The sequence below is a fragment of the Sarcophilus harrisii genome, chromosome 4 (genome assembly GCF_902635505.1).
Source record: "Sarcophilus harrisii chromosome 4, mSarHar1.11, whole genome shotgun sequence".
Lineage (NCBI taxonomy): Eukaryota > Metazoa > Chordata > Mammalia > Dasyuromorphia > Dasyuridae > Sarcophilus > Sarcophilus harrisii.
Window position 1 is genome coordinate 437,578,598 of NC_045429.1, and position 23,275 is coordinate 437,601,872.

The 23,275-nt window shown below is 52.5% G+C and overlaps 2 protein-coding genes across 8 annotated transcripts in view; one reads left to right on the forward strand and one right to left on the reverse strand.

The window, feature by feature from the left end:
* ABR (ABR activator of RhoGEF and GTPase) overlaps nucleotides 1-11,105 on the forward strand; it is a 271,256-nt gene extending 260,151 nt beyond the window's left edge. For 6 of the 7 annotated variants that reach the window (XM_031967756.1, XM_023503698.2, XM_031967758.1 and 3 more), the window contains 7 exons: nucleotides 1,734-1,793; nucleotides 2,022-2,131; nucleotides 3,224-3,363; nucleotides 5,316-5,450; nucleotides 6,665-6,770; nucleotides 8,217-8,364; nucleotides 8,962-9,051. In XM_031967756.1, coding sequence (XP_031823616.1) covers nucleotides 1,734-1,793; nucleotides 2,022-2,131; nucleotides 3,224-3,363; nucleotides 5,316-5,450; nucleotides 6,665-6,770; nucleotides 8,217-8,364; nucleotides 8,962-9,051 — 789 coding nt within the window. Of the gene's footprint in view, nucleotides 1-1,733; nucleotides 1,794-2,021; nucleotides 2,132-3,223; nucleotides 3,364-5,315; nucleotides 5,451-6,664; nucleotides 6,771-8,216; nucleotides 8,365-8,961 lie in introns of all 7 variants that reach the window. The other variant, XM_031967754.1, reaches the window with a different exon arrangement.
* Nucleotides 11,106-13,093: 1,988 nt separating this feature from the next.
* TIMM22 (translocase of inner mitochondrial membrane 22) lies at nucleotides 13,094-19,783 on the reverse strand. Its single transcript, XM_031967760.1, has 4 exons — nucleotides 19,305-19,783; nucleotides 17,422-17,618; nucleotides 16,737-16,809; nucleotides 13,094-14,006 (listed from the first exon to the last, which is right to left on the reverse strand). Exons 1-4 carry the CDS (start codon nucleotides 19,540-19,542, stop codon nucleotides 13,930-13,932), a joined length of 585 nt encoding a protein of 194 aa, XP_031823620.1. The 5' UTR covers nucleotides 19,543-19,783; the 3' UTR covers nucleotides 13,094-13,929.
* Nucleotides 19,784-23,275: the final 3,492 nt, after the last annotated feature.

The window sequence follows — 23,275 nt, forward strand, 5'->3', positions numbered from 1 at the left end:
GGGCTAGCCGTCTCCTGGTATTTGCAGGGGTCTCCGGGGAGAGGGGCTCAGCTCGGAGGGCAGGGGCAGAAGCACATTCACTCGGGAGCTCCCCATTGGAGTCTGGAATACAGAGTCGCGCTCTGTCTTTGTGACCCCAGCACCTGGCCCTGGGGCAGGGGCTGGAAACCTTTCTGGATGTCCGAAAAGATGCCCAGAGAGAACCCCCTACGAGCCAGGGGCTGCTCCGGTGGGGAGCAGAGGGGCTGGCTCCGTATTTTTCCTGTGGCCTTGGTGTTCTTGGGCAGGCTCTGGGACTGTGTGCTGAGTCCTCGGGTGCTCCTCTCCAGTACTGAGCCATCTGGGGCTAAGGAAGGTGCCACGGGGGCAGGGCCCCTGCCTAGCGCTCAGCCCCTCCTGACATCCCGGCCCCCCACCCCTGCCCCACCCCTAGACCACTAATCTAATCAGGAAATAGCAGAATGCACATTTCCCAGGGGTTATAAATAGCCACAGCAATTGGAGAGACATAATTTCGCTGGAAAATGTGCCCCCGTCCCTCTCCGGGGCTGCCCTCCGCCTTCCTCTGTATTAAAATGACAGCCTGAAATAGCCTTGATTTAGGCGGTTCCTGTGCCCCCGGGGACAGAGCTGTCATTGTAGGGGGCAGAGGGAGGCCTGGGCCCTCTGCAGAGAGGGGGCACACTGCCACAAGGGTATGGGGGGATTTTAGGGGTCAGGCAGCCAACTTGTGTCAGATACTGTTCTAAGCCCGGGAAGGGGGGGCCCGGCCAGAATCCCCTGCCTGCCTGGGGCAGGACGTGACTGAGGGCCGACTGTCGTCCAGACTGCAGTGAGCGGGCGGCTGATGGAGAGAATTCCATCTAACCTGGACAATTTGGGGGGAGTCACTGATGGGTAAGATTAAGGGGTAGAGATTGGGCCTGAAAGGTGGCCCCGGACAGTGCAAATTGGCCTTTCATGGTCAACTTCTGGCCCTAAGGAGTTGCCCCCAGCCCTGGGCCATGACTTGTTGGAAGGGGAGACTCAAACTGGGGCCCTTTGGTCATTGAGGTCAGCCTGTCGTCCCCCAGAGCGCCGGCTTTTCACAAGACCACAGTGGGACCGGAAGCATGCTGACTTTGGGCGAGGAGTACTCTGGGTGGTCCTGGGGCAGCTTTCCTGCCATCCAAGGACCTCCTCCCTCCTCTCTCCTCCCTACGTCTCGGGGCTCCGGGATTGGTGTTCTGTTCTGCTCTGTCAGACTTCTCCCGAGGTGATCTCCTCCCAGTGCCCTGCAGCGTCCCCTCCTGTTCCTTGATTGCCGGGGGACTCATGTCTCTTAACTTGGGACCATCCCCTTTCCCTCTGACCCTTAGTCTCTTCAGCTATAAAACAGGATCGGTTCTCCTTATACTTATTGGGGAGGCTTCTTGCATCTTTCCATTATATAAAATAATTGCTTTTGGCTTTTAAATAGTTAAAGATTCCTTGTCTGTAGGACTTTTTGTAGCAGAAATGCGTTCTGTCTTTTGTCCAAGGCGTTTTCTTTGTCTGCTGCGACGATCGTATGGTTTTGGATGTTTGTTTTTTTTACAATATGATGTTCACTGTTTTCCTATTTCCGAAGCAACCTTGCCTCCCGGGTCGGAATGAATCATTTCTCGGACGGTCCGTCTGAGGGGCACTCGGGGCGAGTGCTCGGTTTGTGCTTACGTACAGTGTCTAACCTTCCCTTCCTCCTGCTTTTGCAGCTGGACCCACAGACCGTGCAGACAAAGAACTGGCACATGGACGTGATCGAGATGAATGGGGTAAGGTCACTGGGGACAGGGGGCACCCAGCCTGGCACAGTGGGGGCCTTCCCTATGTTGGTTCTTCCCTGCCCCAGGGGCGTCTCAAGGCGGCCTTGGGCTGGCCATGGAGGGAGGGGGCAGCCCCTCAACTGCTGGACCTTCCCTTTGTCCCGGAGGGGTTTCTGGGGCACCGACCGCCCTTTATTCCGCCCTGCCCACCCCAACCTGGCCTTTTTCTTGGTGCAGATCAAGGTGGAGTTCTCTATGAAATTCACCAGCCGGGACATGAGCCTGAAGAGGACCCCGTCCAAAAAGCAGACAGGCGTGTTCGGGGTGAAGATCAGCGTCGTGACAAAGTATGTGCCAGCCCTGGAACCTTCCCCCCCAGCTCTCAGTCCGGGCCCCTCGTGTCCTCCCCAAGGGATGAATGAGAAGGAGAAATGGCTGGAAGCCAAATCCCCCCTCAAACCTGCTGCGTTTGGGGTTTTCTTGGCATTTCCTTCTCCAGTTCATTTGACAGAAGGGGAAACTGAGGCAAAAACTTGTCTGTAAGTGTCTGAGGCCAGACTCAGGGTCCAGCTCTCTCTCCGCTAGCAAGTTTCTGGTCTCAGTTTCTTCCTTTGTAAGGTGAAGGCGTGGGAGCGGTGGGACCGAGTGGTCCCTGAGTTCCCTGTGCTTAGCGCAGCCTCTGGCCTGTAGCAGGCACTTAACAAGTGATGGTTGATGGGTTCCAGTCTCCTTCCCCGTCCTCCCTGGGGCAGTGAGATTCCTGCCCTAAGTGAGGGGGAAAGGGAGCAACTTCCAGGAAAAGGCCAGTTGGGGCAGGGAAGGAGATGCGGGGTTCCGATCCTGCCTTCCTCACATCCCCACTGTGGGACTTACTTGCACGGATCCTCTGAAGACCTGTCACCTCTATAGACCATGGTCACCGGACCATGTGGAGGGCTGGGCTGGGCGCCTCTGGGGTCTCCCTGAGCTAAATCTGGGGTCCCCTGATCCTGAGTGTGGGCAAAGGCTGGGACACCTTCAGCCCGGCTTGTGTCTTATCTCAGAAATGCAAGTCTTTGCCCCTAGGAACCAACCGTCTTCCTTCCTAGAAAAGCTACCTCACCCTCTCGTAGGAGGAGACTCTCACTCTCAGTAGGGTTTTTCCCTTAGGGTTTTCCCAAAGGAAAGTCCTCTTCCCTCTTCCGTCCCCCGTCCCCCGGGTTTCTGTTTAATCTGCTGCCTCCCCCCAGTTTGTGCCCCTGCTTGGGGTCCTGTGAGAGGAGGGCCTGGTCCCTCCCTCTGCCACCCCTGCCCCTGCCCTCCACACCCAGCCGGCCCCGGGGCATCTCCTCCCGTTCTCCCCCTCCCCATCGGGGTGCCCAAGGTCAGGGACGAAGCTGTGGGGGGGAGGAGGGGGCCGCTGTCCTGGCGAGTCACCGCCGCCCACCCCCTGCCCACAGGCGAGAGCGCTCCAAAGTGCCCTACATCGTCCGGCAGTGTGTGGAGGAGGTGGAGAAAAGAGGCATTGAGGAGATCGGGATCTACCGGATTTCGGGGGTGGCCACGGACATCCAGGCGCTGAAGGCCGTCTTTGACGCCAGTGAGTCCTGGGGCAGCACCGGGGCTGGAGGAGGGAGTGGGGGGCACAGGGGAGGCCTCTGGGCCTTCCCACCAGATCTCCTGCTCGCACAGACTCGCAGGTACAGGGGCAGCCTTGGAAACAACTTCCGGGGGGTCAGATTCAAAAGCCCTGAGCTCGCCCCTCAGCCTCTGGATGCTGGAATTCTGGGGGCCCATGAGAAACATCGGGGGCCCCACGGTCTGGGCCACCCTCCAAGACAGGGCCTCTCTGCCTTCTTGTCTCACGGCTCCCTCGGGCCTCGGGCTCCCAGAAAAATGTTTTTAAAAGCACAAGACGCATAGAATCACAAAGGAAACCAATCACACTGAAGCAAATGCACCAAAAATGTGCTTTAGCAGGTCGAGTCCCTAAAACCATTCGTTGTTCGAGGGGCCGGTATGTTTGGGAATCCCTGTTCCACTAAAGCCGGTTCTAGCCTGTAGGTGTCCATGAGGCTCTCACAGACTGGGCCCTGTCCTCGGTGTCATTCATGTGATCCTGTGGGGGGGTGGGAGGGGGCTGCTGGGAGAGTCCGGCTGGTCCAGGCTGACCAGGGAGCCCCTGAGAGCTGAACAACTCCCGAAGAACCCCCTGCCCTTCCCCGGCCCTCCCAGGGGAGCAGCCCCCAGCCGGGAGGGGGACTTGGGAGGGCGGCAGGGGAGGGCAGGGAGGAAGGCTGGGAGCTCGGAGGGGGCCGGGAGGCTGAGGCAGATCCTGGCACGGAGCTGCTTGTTCCTGGCCCAGATTCCTCTTCGTGGCCTGGAAACCAAGGCTTGGTTGAACATGATTTTAGGTGCAAAAAATGTGCCGAGCTTTCCAGAGGGCTTAGCTGGGACTGTCGGCGGGACCAACCTTCCCTATGCATCAGGGTGGCCCCGGGGGTCTGGCTCCCAGAAGCGGCTTTTCTCACGGGCCCAGCCTCCCCCACCCAGTCCGGCCCAGCCGGTACTCGGCCAGGCCGGTCACTTGCCTTGGCCCTGCCCATACTCAACAGCGACATTGGGAGGCAGCCCAAACAGGCACCAGAGTAATGGTGCAAATAAAGATGACAGCAGCTGACGTTTGCAGTGGACTTTAAGGTTCGCAGCCAGTGCTGTCATTGTCTCAGGGACACACGTGGAAACGAGCCTGTGAGAGGCGGACTGACCAGACTCACGGCCAGTAAAGTGTCTGAGGCAGGAGTTCTTCTCGCGTCTCAGCCAAGCCCGGATCCCGTCTCTTGCTCTCCCAGCTCCCTGGAGCTGCATCTGCGGCCAGCAGAGCCGGCTTCTGAGCTTGGTCCTGGAGTTGCCTGAAGTCTCACGGCCTCGGTTTCCTCAGATGTGAAGTGAGGGGCCGGATGAGGCAGCCGTGGGGGCTCCCCCAGCTCTCTGTGCCCCTTGTCAGGGACCCTGTCTGAGGAAAGCCCCTCAGGCCTGCTGGTCACCAGGCTCCCACATCTGAGGCCCCAGCCAGGCTGGCCCTGGGGACAGAAGGAGGAAGTACGGAGACTGTCTGAGGGAGCGAATGCCCCGAAATCCCTGCGCCTCGGGACAAGTGGGAGGGAATCTGGAGAGCTGCCAGGACTTGTTTGTTGCTAAGTGGGTGCTCTTTGGGGGACGGGACTGGACGTATTCTTCCTGGTCCCAGAGAGGAGCTTCTTGACAAATGGGTAGAAACTGCCACCAAACAGATTTTGGCTTTTAGAAAATTGGTGAAGTGGCAGGAAGGAGGTAGAAGGATTCTGCTTGGCTCTGCCAGGTGTACTTTGGGCAAGACTAGGAAAAACTTTCTAACAATTACCGTTGTCTAAAACTGGCACAAGCAGCCCTGGCCCTGCCACTCCTGGAAGTCTTGAAATAGAGACCAGTGGGCCCTTCTCAGGGAGGGCCCCAGTGCATTCTGGGGGTCTCTGGGGGTGACTGATCCCCCTCCTCTCCTCTCCTCTGCAGACAATAAGGATGTGCTGGTGATGTTAAGTGACATGGACATCAATGCCATTGCGGGGACCTTGAAGCTCTACTTCCGGGAGCTCCCCGAGCCCCTCCTCACAGACAGACTCTACCCGGCCTTCATGGAGGGCATTGGTGAGATTTGACCCAGGTTCCCGGGGCTCCGATGGGGCACTCGGGCTAACAGCTGGCAGCTGGGGCTCCTGTCCAGGTGATCCTTGGGAGTGAGGGACAGTTAGGAAAGGACAATAGCCCTGGCTGGTTATTAGGCTGCACCCCCTTATGTTTAGGTTGAAAGATTTCTCAAAATTTCCAGGTCTAGTAGAGACCTACAAACCGTAAGACAGGCCATTGGTTCTGCGGTGCTCTGCCTCCGGGACGGGGCTGGCCTTGGACGGAACCGACCCTCACAGGATGGCTTCGGCTTGGTTTGGGGGATTTTTCTCAGTTTATTTTTCCGATTATATGTGAATGTAGTTTTCTATGTTCATTTTTGTGAGATTTTACTCCAATCAGAGTACAGCAGCCCATGGGGCAGAAAGCTCCTGGGTCTGGTTCAGCTGCGGCTAGCTTGTGTCCCTGCCCTCTTTGGGACATGGTCCCCTTACTCCCAACCACCTTCCTCCAGGAGACAGGGGGATGGGATGTTGTCTCATTCTAGAGCAAGCTCTATGAGGCCCCATGCCCTTCCTCCTCCAGCCTTCCAGCTCGGCTCTATTAAAAACAGCATCAGGAAACAAAGCAGCTTTTGCCTCTTTGGCCAAGTGCAAAGAAAGGGGGGGATGTTGGAGGAGGCTGTGCCAATTGCAAAGGTGCATGTTGAGTGAGATGGGTGGACGAGAAGGTCTTTCTAGAGGACTCACCATCCCAAGCCAAGCCTTCCTCTCTGGGAGCCGGAGTCTGATTCGAGAGCGCAGCACATGAAAGACCCAGACCAGCGCGCTGTGGGCCAGCTGCCGGGCCGACCTTCTATTTCTGTGCCCCCAGACCCAGGGAGGCCAGTTTGTCCTGGCCCTGCTAATCTGCCTTCTGGGCCCTGGTTCCCTTCTTGGTAAAACGGGGGTCTGACTAGGTCCAGCTTGACCACTGGCCCATCCTGCTGATAGGGCTAGAGTGGCCGAGCCGTAGGTACAGTCCCCAGCTGGAGGGATGTAAGGAGACCCTCCTGTCCAGAGAGTTGCGAGCCCCGTCCTGGGGAAACAGGATGATCACATAACTCCTGGGCATCGCAGCGGGTGCCCATCCTGCCCATCCTCTGAGTGGCTCTCTGGGGCTGAGTGCGGGGTTCTGGGGGTGAGACCTGAGCCCCCGGCTCGTCCGGAGGAGCTGACCCCTTTTCTCGTCACCAGCTCTCTCCGATCCTGCCGCCAAGGAAAACTGTATGATGCACCTTCTCCGGACGCTTCCCGACCCCAACCTTATCACTTTCCTCTTCTTGCTAGAACACTTGAAAAGGTGAGCAGTGTGGGGGGCTTGCCCACATGGCTCCTTGACTGCCCAGAGGGGGAGGCCAGGCTAAGGGGGCTCCCAGGGCAGGGGGCTCTTGGTAACCCTGAGGAAGGGTAGGACCCCCTTCCAGAAAGAACAGGCTGACTCTGGAATCAGATCTGCCCTCAAGGCTCATTGATTGTGTGAGACTGGCTTTATCCCTTCTTGTCCCTGGGCCTCAGTTTCCCCCTCTACAAACTAGGGGCAGGAGACTGGACTAAATGGTCTTTGAGACAAGATTCTCCACCTTCCAGCTGAGCCTGGCAAACTTGGCTGGCAGCCTGGGATTGGGGCTTGCACTTCCCAGGGATCGTGGCAACGGCCCTCCCATCCCCCTCCATCTGTCCCCCTCAGGGTCTGGGGTTTTGGTTTCCCAGAATCTGCCTTGGGCAAGCTGGTGGAGGCTGAGCAGAAGCTCCGAAGGCCGAGCCTTTCCCACCCTCCGCAGGGCCGGCTCGGGTTTCACGTCCCTCCCGTCCCGGGCACCTTCCCCACTGGCTTGGCCAGGGCCGGAGTCCCGTCCCGCTCCCCCACGCCTTGGAGAGCAGCGGGAACATCCAGGAGAAGGGCGAAGGGAAAATCCATTAGCTTTTCCACCCTGAGAACCGGGCACAGCCTGTTCCCACATCTGGTCCCCTGGAGCAGGCTCAACTTCTGTGGGGCTGGGGGCGGAGGAGGCTGCAGCTGCCTCCCGACACGGCCCTGTTTTCCTGCCTGTTTCCAAGCCAATGGGCTGCTCCGCTCGGGCAGGGCCCATGGGTCCCCCGAGGATGCCGGCGCCCCCCAGAGGGGTCTTTGTGTGACTCCTGAGGGACTGGGGGCAGTGGGGGCACGGGAACAGCCCAGCTGTCGCTTCTTAGGTGGCGTTGGGGAGACGGGTCCTTTGTCAGGGAACTGGGAGGAGGTTGGGGGGGGCAAGGGCTGCTCGGGCACTGGCCACAGACGGCAGTTAATACCCGCTGCTCAGAGGGAGAAACCAGCAGGGGCAGCTGGCCAGTTACGCAAGAGCAAAGGGGGGCCAGCCCCGCACTCCAGCTTTGGGAGGCTGCCTTGGCCCCAGGCCAGGTCCAACCCAAAGCCATCCCGGCCTCCGGCCCGACCAGCCAAGCTCTGGTTGACCTCTCCCGGCCTCTCCTCTCCTCCCAGAAGTCAGGGCTCAGACAAATGACCTTGAAGATACCTTTGGGGTCCAAAGCTGTAACCCATAAACCTGACGTCCCTTCAGGGTGCATCCTAAAAAGGATTCCAGCTCCTTGGCTGCCCTCGGTCTCCTGGGGAGGCTCCTGGTGATGGGATGCTTTGGAAACAGAGAGGCTTCAGCCCCATCTTCCAGGGCCTCCTTCCCGGCCTCCCGTGAAGCGGCTGAGGCTGCGGGGGGTCCCGGGCAGAAATAACCTCCCTCCTCTCCCCCAGGGTTGCCGAAAAGGAGCCCATCAACAAGATGTCCCTGCACAACCTGGCCACTGTGTTTGGCCCCACATTACTGAGACCGTCCGAAGTAGAGAGCAAAGGACACCTGACCTCGGCCTCGGACATCTGGTCTCACGATGTCATGGCACAGGTAATCCCTGGAGGGGTCCTTCTGTCTCCCACTGGGCACCCAGAAGCCCGAGTCTCTCCCCCCCGCTCCCTCTTCTGCAGAAGGAGGGTGTTGGAGCCATGGCCTCTCCACGCTCTACTCCCACTCCCATGGTTCTGAGCCAGGCGGGGCTCACTCAGGGCCCTTCCTCCCCAAGCCTCCCTAATACCTGACAGCAGCGAGCTTTGTGGGCACAAATCCTGTCACAGAGGATGGGATTTTTTTTTTTTAATACATTTCATTTTGTTAAATTTTTGCCATTATTTCCCAATCATTTTTTTTTTTTAACATTTTTGAACCTCACATTCTTCCCCTCCCTCCTGCCCGCCCCCACCCCCAGAAGGCCAGCGATGGGAAAGGTGGCGAGTCCTTAGGCCGAGGTCTGTGCACTGGTTGGGGGTGGAGAGGTGCCATCCTTCGTGTTTATTAAATGGAATCACCAACACTTGCGGGAGGCCGCCAGAGGCAGACCAGGGGGGTCCAGAGCAGGCGCGGCCCTGAAGCCCCCCCCCAGGGGAGACTAAGCGGGCAGCAGGGCTGCCAGGCCGTCCCCTCACCGCCCTCCCCTGTCTCCCCCAGGTCCAGGTCCTCCTCTATTACCTGCAGCACCCGCCCATCTCCTTTGCGGAGCTGAAACGGAACACACTGTACTTCTCCACAGACGTTTAGCCCAGGCCTGGGGCTCGGACGCCACAGGCCCCGGGGCTCAGCACAGACTTGACAATACAATCGATGGACCCCCGACAGATGGAGCAGCAGCCAAGGGAAATGGAGAACGGCGCACGCCTCCTGTGCGGCCTTGTACAAAGCCGGCCTCGTCCTGCCCCCGCCCTGTCGCCCGCTGTGTTCGCGCCCGATGTCCCATGCCCACGGGAACGTCCCTCATAAATTTGTCACCGAGGCTGCGGGCCGGGCACCCGGACGCCGCTTTCTGTCCTCAACATTTTCGTTCCTTCCGAGTCTAATGCAAAGGTTTTTCGTTTGCTCTGTGACTTCTGCCAAGCCTCCTGCCCCGGCGCGGCTTCCCGGAGCCCCGCTTTGCTCCTGCCCCATTCCCTGCATGTGAAGCCTGGGCCAGGTCCCCCTGGTGGGGCAGGGCCCTCGGAGGTGCCGGACCCAGCCTTGCCTCGCTGCCTGCGGGCACCGGACCGTGAGATGGGACTGCGCCATCCCCAGCTCAGAGCAGGGGCCCGGAGACCCCCGGGGAGCTGCTGCCTAAGCCCATTGCCGGGAGGCCGTGTCCCCCCGTTTTCTCCCCCACCTTTCAGTTCCCCCCTCCCTAGGATTCCGCCCTCTGTGTCAGACTCATGGACCTGCTGTCCAGCCGGGGTTTGGGTCATTCTCCCTGATCCCCATCTGCCAAAGGTCTTGAAGAAGAACCGCTCCTCTGACCCCAATCCGGGGGACACAGGAGTTTGGGCCCCTTCCCCCCATTTTGTGTTCACAAGTTGAAAAGTGAGAGGTACCGAGCACAGCCCTTAGAAAGGAGAGGGACAGAGAGGGCGGGGCTACGAGGGGCATCTGTCCTGGGGGGCCATCTGCCCTAGGGCCACAAATAGGACCCCCTGGAGCCTCCCTCCCACCTCCTCAGTCGCTCCGCCTTAGACCCTCCCCTCCGCAGCCAGGCCCTGCAGCCCCTGTGCCCACTGAGCCCCACCAGGAGGGGTGGGTCAGCTACAGTGGGGGCCCCCCCAAGATGGGAATAGCTCGAGGCCTGGGCCTCCATGGTGCTGCCCATTCAGATGCCCTTTCTGGCTTCCCAGTGACCCTCCTGCCCAGCTACAGAAAGGGGGGTGGGGAGCTCTTCAGCCTGGCCTTGGGGGGCACCGACTTGCCCTCCTCAGTCAAACACTAGCAGCAAAGTGGTGTGACTGGGGAGAGCAAGCTGGGTCCCCTCCCCCAGGAGCCCAAGAGCTCCCAGGCCTGCACCCAGGCCCAGGCCTGGCAGGCCCATGGAGTTCTCCAGACAGGGACACGAGCCGGCTCCCTGGCTGAGTGCTTTGGAAGAGGAGACCCTCTCCCAATTGGAGACCAGCCTGCGTGGCTGGTGCTGGGGGCCAGACCTTCATCGAGGGTGCCTCAAAGATGTCTCCCCTCCCTCTCTGCCCCTTTCTCCCCCCTTGCCCAGGCTGGAGGTGGCCATGCTCCGGCATTGTCAGGGAGAGGGAGGCCCACTGGCAAGAGACAGGGAAGAGCAAAGCTCCCTGGTCCAGAGGCCCCAGTACCCTGGTGCGCCCAAGTCGGCCTTGCTGTCATTCCAGGTGGAGAGCTCGCCTGGGGGGGCTCTCATCCCAGCCCCCACTAGAAGAGAGGGAGGGGCTGCTGCTACCTGGAGACTGGCATAAGCAAGGAGGGCAAGATGGTGATGGGAGGGAAACGTTTATCAAAAAATCCACATGGTTAGAAGGGATAGGTACTAGGGCAGGACAAAGCCCTGCTTGCAGCGAGGGAGTGCACGGCCCAGCCCCCGCCACGGTGGCCCAGGCACCCAGAAAGCAGGCTGCAGCTGTCCTCCCCCGCTCCACATCACCTTGCCCTCTTCCACGCAGGGGCCCAGGAGATCTGGAGAGGTTTGCGGATACAGGTAGGATAGGACTGTTCATTAAGGATATATTTTTTTGTCTGTGTCGTTTCAATTATGTAGATTATTATAAATGGATGTAAACCACAAGTGAGAGGAAAATGTTAATAAAAATGCAAAGCTCCAACGTTTGCACAAAACAGCCCGGAGTGTGGATGTTTGCATTCTCCGTGCTCCAGGTTAGACCTGGGACCCAGATGTGTCAGCAGCATCCAGATGTGAGCTTCCTGAACGCTGGTTTGGGCTCTACCTCCCTTTCATATCAAAAACACAGTCAGGCTTAGAGTCCAGCCCCTTTCCAGATTGTGGTGGAGCGAGCTCCTTGGCGCTAGCCACTGGCCACGCTGGTCTCGGCCAGGAAACTGGCGACTTCTCGCTTCCACCGGCAGGAGGCCAGTCCCCCCAAAGTTCAGAGGGCTAAGGAGCCCCAAAGCGGTCAGATTGGGGGGAGGGAGAAGGCAGGAGATCCTGTTTTCAAACCAGCACAAGAGGTTTTCTCCTCAATTTTCCCAAATTTTCTTTTGGAGGACAGAGGCTGTTCTCTGGCAAGGGTTGTCCATAAAGGGGCTGAAATAGAGTGAAGTCCTCAGGCCCTCCCCGTGGGTGTCAGGAGGGTTAACGCTGGCTCACACAGGCCAAAGCTCGCCCAACACTATGTTTATTCTGGAGATAGGGAACAGATGTCTTTGAAAATTTGTGTTTAGTTTATGAGCTCATGCTATAGATCTGGCCATCTAAAACAGGAAGCCATTCATCTCCTCTTCTGATTGAATAGTCAATTCTGACAATGCTCGGCTTATTGAACCAACTTCCAGAGAGCTCATCTTTTCAAAGGCAATGGGAAATAGAGCCCTTCATTGATTCATTCATAATGACATTCAGGGATGCCTGCCGCAGGCGAGGCTGGTGCTACTCAAGCCGGCTGCCCTGGGGGTCCTGACACAATCACATAGATCAGAAAACTTCTCACCTTCATAGTGCTTCCCAAAATGCCCATCTGGGATGTTAGAGTGCTCTGGTCACACTTGTTTGCTCTACAAGAACTATTAAGAATAGAACTGTCAAGACTATTAAATATCCCCCCCACACACATAGGGGTGGGGAAGATGTCTTAGAAGAGAGATTACCTAGAATTCATTATCAGAAGGCTGTGGAAATCTGGAGGACCTTGGCTTGCACAAGAGACATCGGCGAACAGAATAGGCTATTACTGTCTCGTACCACACTGCTTAGGGATAGAGGCACACTCAAATTCTAAACCTTTGAGCCACAGGTAAGAGAGAAAACAAAGGGGGCTGCACAGTGTGATGGAAGGACCCAGCCTGTCCACCCTGCCAGCAGGGTTAACTGCCTGAGGCGCCAAAGCTAAAAGATTGAGCAGTGCCATTTCCCACTAGCAGCCCAGGTCACTGCATTCTCCAGCATAGCCTAGTCAAATTGCTTCCATGTACAAAGATGCATTTACTATGTTAGCGGGTCCTTTTAAAAATATATATTTTTTTATTAAAGCTTTTTACTTTCAAAACATATGCATGGACAACTTTTCAACATTGACCCTCACAAAAACTTCTGTTCCAAATTTAAAATGTTTTATAAATTAATACGATGGTGAGAGGGCACACAGATTTTAAATTTGCTTTAGGACACAGAACAGCTCAAACTTGACATAATGGAGTAGCATCTCTTGCCAGACAACTATTTCCCTGCTTCTTCCCCCCCCCCCCCCCTTTTTTGTTTTGCTGAGGCAATTGTGGTTAAGTGACTTGCTCAGAGTCACACAGCCAGGAAATGTTAAGTGTCTGAGGCCAGATTTGAACTCAGGTCCTCCTGACCTTCCTCTGGCTCCCCCTTTTTACTACTAGTCTAAGGGCTTTTTTTTCCCTGACAGTCATCTGTCATTTGGTGACAGGACCAAATTGCCCTGAGATAAGTCTCAGGTATAAAATACACACATTCTGCCAAATACAGCAGTATGGAAGCAAAGTCAGTAGCCATTAATTATATTTGGTGCTCTGGACTCAGTCAAAGCTGAGACTGATGCTGGAGAATGGGTAGGAAAGAGCACCCTCTCAATAACTTCCCATTAGAACCACTGAGGGATGAGAGGGGATTCAATCACTAGTGAATGGCCAGCGGTCATACCCGTCTCCTTAAGGCAATGTCAGGGAATAAGAGCACCAAGCTAATCCCTCTCAGCCAATTGGAAACATGCCTGTCAGTAAGCCAAAAGGTTTGGGTTTCTTCATTAGTCATAGCGGATTCCATGAGTCACAAGAACACACTCAGTGAGAATGTTTACAGTGTTCTCCAACAACAGACACATCCCCGTGTGCACCCGCGGGCCTAATTTCAGCCAGAATTTCCTACCTCCTTTCCTTTGGGACCACATGACAGGCACCTGAGCCCTGATTGGGCAGAGTTGGACAAAAGAGAAAAGACCGTTAAATTTGTCTTTTCAAACTGTATTTAAATATACAATTTCCACAGCAAGGATGGCCAACAGGATGGAACCATTCCCTAGCCACAGAACAGGCTAGAAGGAACAAGTAACTTTTACTTTGTTCCCTACACCCTCCTCCCCCTTCCCTCAAATAAGGGGATCTGGGGATATCCCAACATAGGGTAGTAAAGAACATCCATTTCCAGTGTAATAAAGGCAAGCTGGACAGTTGTGAAGTCACCAAATGGTTCCTGATCTTTTCGAAGGGGTCATTCTGTGGCTTTCCTCTCCATCAAGCTCGTAGAGTCCGAGAAGGACTGGGAATCATCCTGAGAGCTGCCAGCCCCTGGGAACAGCCCAGTGGAGCTGCTCAGGAAGTTGGGGCGGCGGGGGCCAACAGCCCACTAGTGTCACCCACCACTTAAGGAGAGCTTTCAGACGCCCGGTCTGACAAAGTCCTTGAAGGCAGCCTCCTGCACTGCATGGCCCTGTGAGGTGCTGGGCTCTCCCCCAGGAGAAGCTCCTCTCATCGTAAATAATAATCAATGGCGGCAGAGAAAGCAGCAAAGCCTCCACAGCCGATGGCCCCGGCCTTTAAACCAGCTGCAAAACCAAGAGAGGGAAGAGATGTCAGAGTAAGGCCTAGCTGGAGAACTACACACACACACACACACACACACACACTCTCTCTCTCTCTCTCTCTCTCTCTCTCACACACACTCACACACCCCCCCAACCGATTCCACAGAGGCCAGAGAGGCCACAGACAATGAATGGGGCTCCTGGCAGCCACCCGTCCATGGGCTTCTCTCATCAGTTCAGCTCCATAGCAAAAGGTGCTTTAAAACAGGAGCCGGAGGAGCCTCAGCCTTGGGACAAGGAAAGCAGAGAGCCCATCACCGGACTCTGTTTACAGAAGAAATTCCTGAGGCAGTGATTAAAAGCGGGTGGAAGGCGGCCAATTTGCTCCAAGGCAGGAGCAAAGGCCGGAGAAGATTCAGCCGAGGAACAGCCAGCTCTACCCGCTCTATTGTCAAACACAACTGTTGGTTAAGGCACAAGGGCAAGAGGAATAATAACAAAGCTTTCAACAATCACAGACAAAGAGAAAAGGGGATTTGGGCTCTGGCTAAGCCAGGAAGTAATGGTGGCTGGAGCACTGATGAGTCCTGCTGCCTCCATGGAAATTGACCGATGGATGGCAGCTTGATGACAAAGTAACTTTTACGTTAATGGAGGGGAAATTATAACATGAAATGCTTAAATAGCCAATTACAGCACCTGCACAGGGGACCTGAGCAACAGGCAGGTAACCGAAACTGTCTCCCAGAACACTTCAAAGGACCCAAAGAGGGCCGATGGCCCACAATAAAGAGTGCAGCATCACAAGGCTAAGAGGAATTAAGTAGCCTTTCAAAAAAAAAAAAACAACCTACAGTTTGACCTCACATGCACATCCGACTGGCAAAGATATCAAGAGAGCCACGGTCAGTGCTGGAGAGGCCGTGAAGACACAGGCACAGTAACAGGCTGCTGGGGGAGCGACAACGGATTCCCGCCACATCAGAAAACATTTTGTAATTATGCAAGAAAAGTCACTACCCTTTGCCCCAGCAAACCAAGTGCTGGGGCATATGCACTCTGTCCTCATCCCCCAAAGCAGGACTTTCCCCTCCCACATATGTCAAGATTTCATAGCAGCACCTTTTTTGGTAGCAAAAAACCTGCAAACACGGATGCCCAGTGAGGAATGGCTGAGCAGAGTACAGTACGAGACTAATACAAAAGTATTATATCACAAAAAAGAGCCAATATGAGCAATTCAGTGGTAATGAATTAATTCTAATTTCTAAGAAAAGAACCAAGAGATTAATATACAAATAATAAGTTGAAAACAGTAACATCCAACTCGGGATCAAGGATTCAGAGCTGAAAGGGTCCTGAGAGATCAACTAATCAATCCCCTTATTTTCAAAATGACAGACCCAAAGAGATGAACAACCAAGCCATCACCAGGCCCTAATGAGCACTTCCTACAGGCCAGGCAGTGATACAGAGGCTAAATGCCTTTGCCCTCAAGCGGACCTGTCCATAGGGGCATGTGCCAGGGGCCACACCCGATCCCAGCAGGCTGGCACTCTCCCCCACAAGGAGATTTCTACAATGCAGCCTCTCCACAACTCAGGGCTCTCTAGCTTCAAACCGTCTGCTCCCTGAGAGTGTCTAACCCAAGGGCCTGAACCAGATGAAAATGTTAACTGAGAAATATTTAACAATGCAAACAGACACAATACATCTTTGCAAACACCGATCACGATACGTTTTAAAAGTAAAACACACAATTCACCAGAACAAACAAGTGAGCCCTTTTTCACTCCGGACACCACAGCACCACATGCCCCTGCCTTCTATCCCAAACATTTCTATCTGCCAAGTGATTTAAGAGGGAAAGATCAGCAAAGGCCTTCTCCAGAAGGTTGTATGTGGCAGCTGAGTCTTGAAGAGGGATTCCAGGGCATTCCAGGCATGGGAGAAGGCAGGGCAAAGCCAGAGAGGGCAGAGATGTATGAAGAACAGTATCAAGGCAATTTTTGTGACCACAGGAATAAGACTGAAGGTTGGCTGAGTCAGGGTGGAAAGGTCTTTCTGTAGTAAATATTCCAATATTTACTGATTCAAAAATCTGTCTTGGTCCCAGAGGAAAAAGGGACAAACATCTCCTCTTTCCATTCAGGAGAGAGGTGGGGGACCACAGTGTGGAGTGTTATGTAGCCTATTATGAGACGTGGCTGTTTCGCTGATCAGATTTTGTTCAAGTTTATGTTTTTCAGAAGGGACAATTCATTTAAGGAGAATGCAGTAGTATGGTGGGAAATAATTCTTTTTTAAAAAAATATGAAAGAAAAAGAAAGAACCCTAGATAAAATTCCCAATGGTGGAATTAATTTCAGTAGGACCATTCCAGTGAGCGCTCACTAGCACTAGTCCTCATCTCTAAATTCTTTTGCAGAACTCACAATCACAGATTTTAGAACTAGAAAAGTCCAACCACTGCGGCCCAGAGATTTGCCAAAGAATGACAGAAGATGGAGTCCTAAATCCTTTCCTCTTTTCTCTATGCTCCATAACACTGAAGCACCACACATCAACATTCACACGTGACCACACATGATCACACATGATCAACATCAACAACAACTGCACAAATTGCAGCCATAAGGAGATAATGGTCATCTAGTGTCCACACATGCCCAGGCTGCCCTTGGGAGCATCAACCTTAGGAAAAGATGTCCATAGTCACAAAGAACACTCCCACAAGAGCTGTTCACTGACCTCTAAAGCCAATAGCTCCTCCAGTGATGCAGCCACTGAGGACACTGTTCTTCCAGTCAGATTTTCCCCGATACTGTGGGATTTGAGAAATACAGGTCAGTATCACAGAAACACAGCAAACAAAATGATTACGAAATAAATCTCAGGTTTCTACTTGGCTAATTCATTTTCCCCACTAATGAGAATCCCATCTTTTTCAAAGACGATTCATTTTTTCAAATGTTTAATTTCTTTTCCAATTATATGTAAAAACTAATTCTTGACATTCACTTTTTTAAAATTTGAGTTGCAAACTCAAGACAAATCTTAAGCTTCCAAGGCATCATCTGCATATGACACTAGGGCAACATGACACAGGCAGAGCAGTTAAGGATGCCAGAATCTCTCATCCTAACTATCCTGACACAGGAAATTTAATTGAAATCATAATCTTATAACTTTCTCATGGAAAAGAAGGCCAGTTTCTAGCCTCATGAGGAGGAAAAACAATAATATAGCTCTTGATGTCTTGGTAAAGGGCAGCCTGCCTAGAGCACTGGGAAATAGCTGGGCTGATAAAACAAGTCTCCGATTTTTAGTATCTAAATGCTTTTCCAGCACATGAGCTCCAACACAATCTGTATTAGGAAGACATACTAAAGGCTAATGTCCACAAACCAAAATCTTTCAGAAAGCTATCACTTACTGATTCCACCAGACACTCAGTACAGGAAAATATGGCCCCGACAATGGCAAAATTTTTAGCATAGGACAGTCCTCTCTGTCCCATATCTTTAAGAACTTCTCTTGCAGTTGGTGTTCGGTATGGATCCTTTGGGTCAAAGCCCACATTCGTATCAATGCCAGCAGTGAACACCCCAAATGCTCCTCCCAAGACGAATCCTAAATAAATAAAAAGAAAAGTTGTAACTTTTAGTAACGACTACAAAATGGCCTCTGCCAGCAGTGGAAAGTGTCCATAGACAGGACAAGCTAGGTAGAAGCTGTTTGGGATTACATCTCACAGGCCATGAGTGAGAAAGATGATCGCGGGCACGCCAATGATCACTAAACACAGTGAGACATGCTGGCAAGTGTAGGAGATGAAAAAATGTCTATACTATGTTACAAAAGGCTCCCAAACCTGGATGAGAGATTATAAGCATAGGAAGCAGCTAATTCTAAAAGCTGCCCCGTAACCTGACAGTTTCCGCCTGAAACTGTTCCTCAAGCTCACAGGAATCTGGTAATGGGCAAGCTGTGATCAGAAGAATCTAAAATATTATATATCCTCTTCCCTCCCCCCCATTCATAACATTCTACAGAATAAAATCCACACGATTTAAGCTCAAAAACCATCACAATCAGGTCCAGAAGCACCTCGAAAGCGTGAGAGGAAGCATGATACTGGATATTTAAAGCCAGGAATATCAAGGTCCACATCCTGCTGCTCTTGACTCTTGCTACTCACACAGCCCCGTTTTAACTTCTCCAGGTCTCAGTTTCCCCATTTGTAAAGTGGGGATGAAAACTCCCGTAGTATCTACTCGCTAAGACTTGCTGTAAAAGGCTTAGCGGAGATAATATACGTAAAATACTGGAAATGGCAGCGCTTCTTACTTCCTCCGCGCAGTCACCTCTTCCGCTTTCCCAGACCTTGTTCCTTTGCGCCTCCCACTGCAGCCCAGGCTTCTCCTGAACTCCCGGCACCCTTCTCATCAGACCTGGGCATGCCGCACGGCGCCTTTAACAGCAGCTTTTCAGGCAAGTCTCGCCTTTCCAATTGGGGATCCGTTTTACGGTAACGGTGTCATGGAAACGACGCTGGGTTAGTGACAAGGACAACGATGCCCGACTTTCAGTTCTGGCTCCACTACTTATTGTTTGACCCCACCCCTGTCCCTCGGGCTTTCAGCGAGTCCAGTCCAGATCAAGAATCTAACACGTTTATTAGTCACGAACCTCTTCAAGGAGTCGGTGAAAGCCATGGGCCTTTATCAGAACGATGCTTTTAAAGAGCGGAAAGAACCTCTCACTTAGAAGTGAAAATCAAGGTGTGCTTTTTCCCTCTCCATCCAACTTCTAGAAGCCCCCCAAATCCCAGACTGAGAAGCCCCGTTCAGGGACTCAATATTAAGGCTTTTTCCACAAATAAAAAAAAGCCTTAATTCCCGAGAGGCTCCTTGGCGGCGCCCCCGGGCCCCTTGGGCTCTGACGCCGCCGCGGAGCCCTGTGCCGGGGCGCCCGGGCAGCCTTCTCCCGGCTCCCAGAGCGGCCCGGGGCTTCCCAGCCCGCCCCCTGCCACCGGCCTGCTCAGCTCTCCCGGGCACCGACGGGCGGGCCCCGGCTCAGCTTCGCCTTCTCCGCCCCCAAGGCTTTGCGGAGCCGCCTCTGACCCGCAGCCCGGCTCCCTAACGCTCCCCCCCCCCCCCCCCCGGAAGCCACTGCCGGGGGTACGTTCTGTGGGGGGGAGGAGACACGGCGAAGGTCGCCCTCGCGCCCCGCCGGACCCTAAGCGTCAGCGTTCCCTAGGAGCCCGCTAAGGACCCCGGCCGCCCCCCACCCTCGCCGCCAGGCCCGGGGGCTCACCCCCGACGCAGGCCAGGGCGGCTTTGAAGGCGCAGCTCTCCATGGCCGTCTCGATCATCTTCTGCTCCTCACTCTTGGCTGGGCTCGGGATGCCGCCCAGGACGCCGGGCTCCAGGAGCCGCGGCTGCCGCTTGTCCCCCACCAGGTGCTGCAGGAGCAGGCTGTACTGGAGGGGGGCGTCGGCAGCCGCCTCGGGCGCCGTGCCCGGAGAGCCGGGAGCCCGGCTTGCCGCCGCCATGGTCCCGCTGCCCCGGACTGGCCTTGGGCCTCCCCTTCCGCTACGGCGGCGTCCCCACCAGCACTTCCGCCAGACGTTCTACTGCGGCAGATTCGCCACACCCCCTAAGGCTTTCCTGGCCTGTTCTGTGATACGGACGCGGTCCACTCGCTCACAACGCCACCGGAGAGCTGCGAAGTTTGGGGGGTTTTTTTAAGACCCTTTCGTGGGACTCAAAACATTGTCAAACGGTATTAACCGTTAGGGAATGTTGGAGATACGGACCATAGTCCCTATTTACATGTCGGCCTCGCGGGGCGTGACGGGAGTTGTAGTCCAAGTTGGGCCGACAGCCTGAGTTATGCGGGGACTACGTTTCCCAGGGAGGTCCGCGCTGCACAATGCTGTGCAGAGTCCTCTCTCTCCTTCTAGAGGCCGTTGGAGCGCTTTGCGGAGTCCTGGAGGAGGGGCGCACGAGGCGTAATTCCCGCGCTCTCCCACGTGACCCTGGGCTCCTTGCCTGGAGCGGTGAGAGAGAAGGAAGGAGGGCTTCGATGAGGTCTGAGGTCTTCCCTGAGGATGTTCCGGAGCCGGAAGGGGGGAGAGGGGGAGGGGAAGAAGGGAAGGGGGAGGGGGAGGGGAAGAGAGGGGGGAGAAGCAAGGTATCTTGTTCCCTGGAATTGAAGTCAGGCAGGGTTGTAGATGTAGAGGGGAGACGATAATCTAATTTTTAATCCAATTGAGGGGAAAGATGAACACACACTTTTAAAAAGAGCCAATGTCTTATTGATACTTTTTTTAAAAAATTATTTATTTTGTACACATTGCTTTATGAATCATATTTGGAGGAAAAAATCAAAATAAGAGGGGAAAATGATAGGAGAGAAAAAGAAAAAAGAAGAGAACCTAGCATGTGTTGATTTACATTCAATCTCCATAGTTCTTTTTCTGGATGCGGATGACATTTTCTATCCAAAGTTTATTGAGATTACTTTGGATCACTGAACTACCGAGAAGAACCAGATCTTTCATAGCTGATCATCACACAATCTTGCTACTGCTGTGTACAGTATATTCCTGGTTCTGCTTGTTTCGCTCAGCATCAATTCATATAAATTTTTTCAGGACTTTCTAAAATCAGCATTTTTTTGTACAACAATAATATTCTATTACTTTCATATACCACAGCTTATTCAGCCCTTCCCCAATGGATGCACACCTACTCATTTCCCAATTCTTTGCCACCACAAAAAGAGCTGCTACAAACATTTTTGCACATGGCGGGGGTCCTTTTCCTTTATGATTTCCTTGGAATATAGACTTTAATGATACTTTTTATTTTTAGGTCACCTTCCTTTCCATCTGTGTCTTTTCTCCTTTCTACACCAACATCCCTCGTGACAAAGTTTTGTCTTTCTTTGTTAATTTGGAGGTGGGGAGTAAAACCAAAAGGGAAAAAAAAATCCACTCCCTTCTCTGACCCTCACCTCTGGAATGTGAGTGCCAGCACAGGTCTAGCCAGACCTTCTGTTTTCTTCCTCGCTGCCCCCACTCCCTGGCCACCACCCATGTCTCTGTCCTGGTTAGAACTTCCTCTGGACCTGCCTGGGAAAAGGATGTGGGAGAGAGGCAGATGACTCACTAGGCCAGCCAGCCTTATCCTAGGCCGCAGAATGTTCTGTGACCTGTTTTAGCCTGAGATCATTAGGAAAACTGCCTTTTGGGAAGTTTGTAAAGATGATTAATAATTGATTTGAGCCCTAGGCAGAAGAAAGTACATCAGAGTACCAGGACTGAATTGGACTTCTCTATATCTCTCTTATACCAATGTCAAAACACTGTTCTTACTGCAGTTCTCCCCATCCCCACGATGTTGGAATCTTTACAGTGTTAAGACATTGGAGTTGATTTGATCTTAGAAGGAGATATTTTGGGCCAGAACTTGAAACAAAGTACTAAGTGGAACTGATAGAAACAATGCTTGTGTTCACACCTTTAGAGAGCTCATAAGTATCTAAGTACACGTTTGGGAGAGTTCAGGGTTTGGGTTTTGCACTCTGGGAGATAACCCAGAATCCCTTTCCCTCCAAAAGGCGGAGTTAACTTTTGGGAGATCACATATATAGGGAGCTCTTGGAGCTTGAGTTAGTTCTTCTTATGGGACAGACTTGAGTTAGTTACTTGAGGAGTTACTAGAAACTCTGGGAGCTCGAGAGAGTTTTACTTGGAGTTGGAGAGATCTCTTGGAACCAGGCAGTTAACCTATCTGGTCCCTTCCATTCACCACTTTCTGGATCTCTCCACATCACCTGGCAATTATCTAGTGGAGCTGCTCGCACTGGACACTGCTCTTCTGGTGGGTTATAAAACCTGTCTGCTGGAGCCAGTGCATCTTTATCAAAAATTAAAAAATTAATGGTATAGAGAACTAAATTTAGAAGTTCTCTAGGGTTACCCATGGCTCTCTTTCTAAGCTCAAATCAATCATATTGAACCACGCTAAATTAGATAATTGTCTATCAACTCCAATGGCACCACCCCACTCTGCAAATGAGGCAACATATAGATCAACAGCAATTATTTATACAACTTATCTAGCTGGCAAAAAAAAAATCAGAACTAATTCAGCAGAAGTTAGAAAAGTCACTTCACAGCCAATATCCAACTAACTGCTCCTGCCACCACCTCAGGATTCAGTTCATGAGCTCTCTGGAGGGGAGGAATTGCATGTAGAATTTGGAATTCACAATAATTTCAGTCACTCCCAGGACAGGAAGAAAAATGACCTCTGCCCAGGATTATGTCTCCAAAAAAAGAAAGTTATAAAAGAATAGAGAAGGAAAAGTAAGAAGTTCAGCAAAAATAAGCAACAATGGTGATTGGCCAATAAACATTTATTAAATGGCTACAATTCACAAAACCTTTGCTAAGTACTGGGTAGAGATGAAAAAGATTGTCTCACAAAGGGAAAGGTAGAAGAAAGTATCTGGAACATGGTAAAATCTGATCCACAGATGATACACCATGGTGTATGTAATATTTCAGCACATCTTTAGTCTCCTATCTTCAGAGCAGAGAGGAAGATCCATTTTCTCATCCTTTTTTTTTTAAAAGACAAATTTAATCATTATTTACATTATACCTATTGTGGATATTATTTTGCATCAGTTCATAGAAGTCTTCCCATGCTTCTGTGAATTCTCATGGTCATTTTTTTTTAATAGCACAGTAATAGTCTATTACATATACTTAACCACAATTTATAAACACTTTATTTCTAGTTCTTACCATAAGATTATAGTTTTAGAACTAGAAAGGAACTCACAAACCATCATGGCTGATCTTTCATTTTATACATAAGGAAACTGAGTCTCAGAATGGTTAAATTACTTGCCTATGGTCATATAACTCCTACATGTATGTCAGGATTTGAACTTATGTTATATTGACTCCAAGCCCAACAATTGTCCTTTGTTTTTCCAGTTCTCAATTTTCTCCTTCCCTCCACCCTTCCCCATCCATTGAAAAGGTTAAAAAAGTTATCCTTTATTCATATGAAGTCTTGCAAAACATTTTTACATTAACCATAATTTGAAGGGGAAAATATGAGTCAGGCTGTACTCAGAGTTCATCAGTTCTCTCTCTATTGAAGTGGATAACATTTTTTCATCATGAGTATTTTGGATTTGTTGTCGTGGATCAATATATTGATCAAAATAGCTAAATCTTTGGAATCGATTATTATTACAATATT